Source organism: Penaeus monodon, chromosome 39 (assembly GCF_015228065.2).
Source record: "Penaeus monodon isolate SGIC_2016 chromosome 39, NSTDA_Pmon_1, whole genome shotgun sequence".
Taxonomy (NCBI): domain Eukaryota; kingdom Metazoa; phylum Arthropoda; class Malacostraca; order Decapoda; family Penaeidae; genus Penaeus; species Penaeus monodon.
In genome coordinates this window covers 27621707-27629206 of record NC_051424.1, presented here as the reverse complement: position 1 = coordinate 27629206, position 7500 = coordinate 27621707, and the positions used below count along the sequence as shown (strand labels likewise).

The following is a 7500-nucleotide window of genomic DNA, read 5'->3' as shown; positions in this document are numbered from 1 at the left end:
CTCTCCCCCTCTCTTCCTCCCCCCTTTCTCTCTCTCCCTCTTTTTTTTTTTTCCCCCCCTTCTCCCTTTCCCCCTTTTTTTCCCCCCCCTTTTTCTCCCCCTCTTTTCCCTCTCTCTCTTTTTCTCTCCTCTTCCTCTTTCTCTCCCCTCTCTCTCCTCCCCTTTTCCCCCTTTTTCCTCTCCTCCCCTTTTCCTCTTTTTCCTCTCCCCTTTCTCCTTCTCTCCTCTCTCTCTTTTTTCTCTTTTTTCCCTCTTTTCCTCTTCCTCCTTTTCCCTCCCTCCCCCTTCTCTCCCTTTTTTCCCCTTCCCCTTCTCTCCCCCCCTTTTTTTTTCCTCTCCTCCCCCTTTCTTCTTTTCCCTTCCTTTCCCCTCTTCTCTCTCCTTTCCCGTTCTCTCTCTTCTCTCTCTCTCTCTTCTCTCTCTCTTTCCTCTCTCTCTCTTTCTCCCCTTCCCCTTTCCTCCTCTCTCTCCTTCTATTTCCTCCTCTCCTCTCCTCCCTCTCTCAAATCTCTCTCTCTTCCCCCCTTTCTCCCTCTCTCTCTCTCTCTCCCTCTCTCTCCTCTCCCCTTTTTCCTTTTTCCCTTCTCTTCTCTCCCCTTCTCTCCCTCTCTCCCCTTCCTCCTCTCCCCCTCTCCCCCTCTTTTTTCTCTTTCCCCCCCCCTTTTTTCCCCTCCCCGTCTCTCCTCCTTTTTCCTCTTCTCCCTTTTCTTCCTTTTTCTCTTTTCCTTTTCCCTTCTCTCTCCCCTTTTCTCAGTCCCCCTTTTCTCTCTCTCCCCCTCTTTCTCGTCTCCCTCTCTTTCTCAGTTCCCCCTCTTTTTCTCAGTCTCCTCTCTCTTTTCATCTCTCTCTCTTTTCCCCCCCCTTTTTTCTTTTTTTTCCCCTCCTCCCTTTTTTTTCCCCCCCTCTCTTTCTCATTTTTTCCCCTTTCCCTCATTCCCTCCCCTCTTTCTCAGTCTCTCTTCTCTTTCTCAGTCTCCTCTTTTTCTTCTCTCTCCCCCTTTTCCCCCCCCTTTCTCACCTCTCTCCCCTTTTTTTTCCCCCCCCTTTTTTTCTCTTTCTCTCTTCTCTCTCCCCCTTTTCCCCCCTTTTCTCCCCTCTTTTTTCTCTTTTCCCTCTCTCTTCCCCCTTCTTTTTCTCTTTTTCCTTTCTCTCTTTCTCCCCCTTTCTCTTCCCCTTTTTACTCTCCCCTTTCCTTTTCCCCCCCTTTTTCCCCCTCTCTCTCTTTCTCTCTCCCTCCCTTCTCAGTCTCTCTCCTTCTCAGTCTCTCTCTTTCTCAGTCTCTCTCTCTTTCTCTTCCCCTTTTTCCCTCCCCCCTTGCTTTCCCCCTCCCCTTTTCCTCTTCCCCCTCTCCTCCCTCTGTTCCCCCTCTCTTTCTCTCTGTTTCCCTCTCCCCCTCTCCTTTTTTCCCTTCTCTACTCTCCTTCTCTCCTTTTCCCCAGCTCTCCCTCCCTCCCTCCCTCCCTCCCTCTCTCCCTTGTTCTTTTTCCCACTTTCTCTTCTTCTCATGCTCTCAATTAAATAAATATTCCAAGTTTATATATGTTTAAGCTGATTATGAAAATTAATCATAAAGCTAGGACAAACAATAGCAACTTCATTAGGAAAAAGGCATTCTCAGTATTTTTATATTAGTCTAGACTTATATCACGATTATTTGGACAAGACAACTAAAACAGGTGAAATCATACACAGCACACCAAATTTCACAAACCTGAAAGCTGCTTACAAGCTCATGAATGGAGACAATAAGACTCTTCTTATAGAGTCTGTCATGATGCATATTAATAAATGACAGCAATAATGCTGGCTAATTTTGGTGACCAAGTTCTACCAAGACAGCTTGCTTATGTCAGATAAGGAGTCCAGACAAATGATTTTCAGTGAGATCTTTATTCTCATGTTGCTTTATCAAGTATTTACTTTGAATATCATAAAGCAATGAAGAAAATATAAAAACACTTTTCAAGGTTGCAATTTACAAAAGCACAACTTGGTAGGGTAAAGTTCCATCAAAATTTGCCATGTACTGTCTGTTTAGAATGCCGCGAATCAAATATCAACAGCTTGTTCCTATTGGTCAGATTCTGAAGGACAGACACTATTCTTATTCAAAACTGTTCTTATAATAAGAGACATCCTAGATCACACCATTCTAAAGAAAAACGGAAAGCAAACAGCCAGCCAGGGTAGAAGGAAACAAAATCACAGTCTGTCTGATGGCTTCAGCGTCAAGAGGCCACGAATTCTCTGCCAGGCCAAAACAGCCAGATACGTTAGCCAAAAGACAGTCCAACTATAACATTCGAATTCCCACTCACCACATGGGCCTTTGCAGCGTGCCTCAGTTTGAAGTTGAACTTCCAGGCACAGACAAAAAAATATTTACAGCATATGTACACTCACTTTGGTTTGGAATTATCAAAACTTAAGAATAAATAAGCCTGATTGTAATTCCAATGATGAAGTATCTAAATAAAGATTAAATTAAGCAACTGATTTTTAAATCAACTGTGAATTGCATTGTAGATTCCAAGGAAGTGAATAAAAAAAAGAAATATAAATTCTAAATAAATTCTTGGGGATTCAAGAAGCAAAAATAAGCATAACTCAGAAAGACATTGTTTTCAATCAAAAGCTTGGCACAGAATAAATATTCTATTTTCTATTCTTTCCATGACTTAGTGCCAATAAATAACACATTTTTGCAGTGACCATGAACTTTATGATAATCATTATAAGTGAATGTATAAAGATGGCTGACATTGTACAAGCCTAAAATCATTAGAAATCATTGTCTTTCAAGTAATCTGCTGCTCTTATGTTAATTTGATGCTGAGATAAGGTGAATTGAAGCTGTCTGACATGTAAAATCAATGCATGCAAGTGTAATGGCTCTAAACCAATAAAAGATTAATTAGTAATTAAAACTCTCTCTCTCTCTCTCTCTCTCTCTCTCTCTCTCTCTCTCTCTCTCTCTCTCTCTCTCTCTCTCTCTCTCTCTTCTCATGTAACATGCAAGCCACACAACACACACACACAAACACAAACACACAACACAAACACACCTCATCCTCCCTGTCTCTCTCTCTCCTCTCTCTCTCTCTCTCTCTCTCTCTCTCTCTCTCTCTCTCTCATCATGCCTCCAACACATCTCACCATCCTCATGCATACACAACACACGCAACACAACAAACACACACCACACACACACCACCACACACACACACACACACACACACACACACACATAAATATACGCATGCACACAAAACACATTCACAAATAGACTCATAAATACACATACTCACATCCACACACACAGTCACAAACACATTCACACTCATAAACAAACTGACAATCTCACAAACAAATTTGCACACAAATGCATACACAGGCATGCATGTACTTCTCTCTCTCTCTCTCTCTCTCTCTCTCTCTCTCTCTCTCTCTCTCTCTCTCTCTCTCTCTCTCACTCACTCACTCACTCACTCACTCACTCACACACACACACACACACACACACACACACACACACACACACACACACACACACACACACACACACACACACACACACACACACACACACACACACACATCCGAACACATTACAATATACAAATAACTCAACACACACCCACACAACGCCTATGCACATACTACACCCCTCTACATACATACATCTGTTTTTCAATTATGAATTATTATATAATTAAAAGTGAAAATAAAATACATTTAATATCTTAATTTCCATTAATCAAACTACTTCCTACAATGTAAAACCACATCCCAAACATTACCAAACTCAAAAATCACAACATAAATCATCATTATCTGAATGTTTAGATTTTTTTAAAAATAATATATTTATATACATAAGTAACAAAACAACACTAACCTGTTCTCCCTCTATGAACTCAAAGCCATTAATGATCTGGAAGTCTCCGAACATCCTTGAACAAATTCCATGTCGAGCATTCGGGTGGACAGACTTTTTCGCGACAATGTACATTCGCCTCAGAGTCTCTGGGATCAGGACTTCCACGTCAAATACCAGCTGTTGAGATATATCTTAGTTTTCTTTAGGAGTTTTTGAGAGGGATACTCACTGTTATCACAATGTACCAAAGGTAAAGGAAGGTTGATATACTAATATGTGGAAAATTCATGCTGAATAAGTTGAAATCATACCAACAATGGGAAAAGTGGGGCAGTACAGTTATGATGAGTCTTTTTTACTATATTGCACTACAGTGAACATTACTTTTATTTTTTTCATTATTATTATTATATTATTATTATTATTATATTATTTTTATTATCATTATTATCATTATTATTGTTATTATTGTTATTATTATGTCCTGGGTAAGACTGCACCCTGGGGTTCCGTTGAACAAGGATAGCACCCTATTAGCTCCCTATACCAGGGTTGCGGTGAAACTGTCGGCAGCAGGGCAGTGGATATCTGGTGAAAACACCTTCAGTTCTACTGATTACTGGTTTCACCAAATAATATGTCTGGCGTATTACAGTGTAACTGTTTTAAAGTGGCAGAGATAGTTCCTCCTAGTTAGTTGGAGACTGCGAGTTGAGAAGGAGCCTGGGGGATTCCACTCAACTTTTATTTTCTCCTGACAAACCTCTACACCAATGAGTTGAGTGGCGAAGGATGGTGGAGAGGTCCACGGCTGCTCAAACATGAGCATACCATTATTGATGATGATGATTGTTATTATTGTTATTGTTATTATTATTATTATTATTATTATTATTATTATTATTGTTATTGTTATTACTATTATCAATATTTTTTTTTATTATTATTATCATCATCATCATCATCATCATCATCATCATCATCATCATCATCATCATCATCATCATCATCATCATCATCATCATCATCATTATTATTACCATTACTATTACTATTATTATTACAATTATCATTACAATTATCATTATTATTATTATTATTATTATTATTATTATTATTATTATTATCATCATCCTCATCACTATGACTATCACCATCACTATCATTATCATTATGATATCATTACTATCATTATCATCTTTATTATAATATTATTATCATTTTTACTATCTTTACTATCTTTATTATCACTCTCATAATTCTTTTACTATCACTGCAGCATCATAGTTATTATCATTAATTAATAATCTTCATCAACATTTTTCAATAATCATATGAGAGTCATTACCAATATAATTCTGAATTAGAGATTTCTCAGTGATCCCTCAAATTCCAATTCAAATAAATTATCACATTTTCCTTCACAAAACTGAGTCATTAACAATAATGAATGTTAACTAAAATTAACTAGCTGATTCCCAATTCAGAGATACAGTTTCTCTCTATGAGTAAAAGTGATACAATTTCATAAAGACTAAATCAGAATCATTAAATCCTAAGTATAAATAAAATTATATATCTTTTTATATATCCTAAATCATAATAAAAAAAACCACAAGCATAGACTTACCTGAGTCTGCATAGCAAGCCTTTTAAGAATTGCTTGATCTTGTACAGCCTTAATATCATCGACAGCAAGACCAACCAACAGATTCATGATGATAATTGACAACAGGATGAGCAAGCACACAAATAAGATGTATGTGATCTCTGGATACTGTTTGAGAAAAATAAAGCAACCTTTAATGGTGATATGAATGTTTTTTATAGGATGCGTGTGTAAATTTCATCTCAATCAATGCAGTAGGTTGTTATCTCCTCTTAGTAACAAATGAGCATGATACAAATTTCTATTCACTTGACTTCAGCTTTATAAACTTTTTACCTGAACAACAATCAAAAAACAAATATTCTCTGGGAAATTATATACATCTGTCAACCAGTACACATCAGTAACATGAAGATCAATGCATAGCATTCAGCATAAAAATGAAATATTAAAATCAAATTGAACTATAATTCCAACATCCTTCATTATTCAACAAAAAATAAAGGACAATGGTAATTCCCTATACTTTCCGTTAGCTCACCTCAAGTTCGTTTTCGTGGAAAATGCTGTCAAATTCAAATTCTCCAATCATCATTACTGTGGTCTTGATAAGGGAGTCTCCAGGTGAGGCAAAGGATTTCTGATCTTTTAATACCTGCAAGACATTTATAAATACACCAAAAACTCTTCTAATTAACTGTAACTGAGGATAAAATGCAGATAATAATACCATCCATCAAGATCAATAAGAATTAACAAAATATGTGAAGTTTTCTTTCAAAAAAAAAATAAAAATAAAAAATAAATTCATAGAATAATAAATATCCTTACAGTGAAGAAACTGAGTGCAAAAGCAACAATGAATAAGAAGAAGACAACAGAGAACTTGATGAACGTCGCGAAGACATCAGTGAACATGACGACGAAGATGCCGAGGAAGGGGAGTTTTCGGATGAAGAGGAGCAAGTTCATCCAGGCAAGGAAGAGAGATGCTGCTCCAACCTGCCATTGCCAGTCCTATAAGCAGAAATAAATTAAGAATAAAAAAGGGTGCATAATAAAATAGAAAAGAAGATAAAAGTAAAATGAGCCATTGGATAATTATTAGTTTAATCCTTTCTGTTGAACATGGCTATTATGAATATTCATTGAACAGTAATGTGTATATAACAGACTTATTGTAAAGACACAATATATATGACCTTGATGAAAATTTTAAGAAAATATTTTCAAATAATGCAACCACTGTTTAAACTAAAACTGCATAGCACTTTCTGCATATACAATTTTAACCCAATGCTGCCAGGAAAATGCTATGATCTTTTTTTTTTTTTGTGAAATGTGTCTGCACATAGATGGCTCTGCTAGTGCTTTGCCACAAAGGAGTCAATTAGTAGACCTTGTGACCTTACCTGATTTCACTTTTCCTTGAAATGGCAGGAAATTTTTTTTTTTTACTAATACTGAATATTGATTATAGACATTATAATTACTATAATAGTATAGACATTAGTAACAGCAATATAAGATAACAAAATATTTTTGAAAATCAAGGAAAAGGGTAAACAGGTGAGATAGGCAGTACTTGTAATTGCCTCAATGGTGACTAAGTGTAGCCATCTATGTGTAAAAACAATTAATAAAGTAAACTCACAGTGGGCATGGCATGCATGTACATGCCATGCCCATTGGAACTGGGTTAAGAGGAATGTCTCAATGATGCTATCAGCATGATGCAACTGTTAAACCCAAGAGTAATGATGAGTCCTCCTTACCTGTCTCACTGCACAATCATTGAAGTCCCAAACGAGTACCACAGCAGTGACGTAACAGCACCATTCCAAAAGATTCTCCAAGCCTAAGTAGTTCAGTCGAGCCTGAGTTTGGACAGAACATAATGTTATTCTTCTAAAGTAGCTTTAACTAGAAAATAAGTGCTTTTCAAATTTTAGATAAACAGGCAACCTACCCTGAGATTTGAATTTTTCTTTCATTCTTTTTTCTAGAATGG

The 7500-nt window shown here is 37.0% G+C and overlaps 1 protein-coding gene across 1 annotated transcript in view; it reads right to left on the bottom strand.

The window, feature by feature from the left end:
• The window catches only part of LOC119597571 (transient receptor potential cation channel subfamily A member 1 homolog), a 25107-nt gene that overhangs the window by 5277 nt on the left and 12330 nt on the right, over nt 1-7500 (bottom strand). The window contains exons 16-20 of the mRNA XM_037947148.1: nt 7265-7366; nt 6321-6506; nt 6031-6144; nt 5511-5657; nt 3899-4057 (exon numbers count right to left, since the gene is read on the bottom strand). Of these exons, the coding sequence (XP_037803076.1) occupies nt 3899-4057; nt 5511-5657; nt 6031-6144; nt 6321-6506; nt 7265-7366 (708 nt within the window). The remainder of the gene's footprint in view (nt 1-3898; nt 4058-5510; nt 5658-6030; nt 6145-6320; nt 6507-7264; nt 7367-7500) is intronic.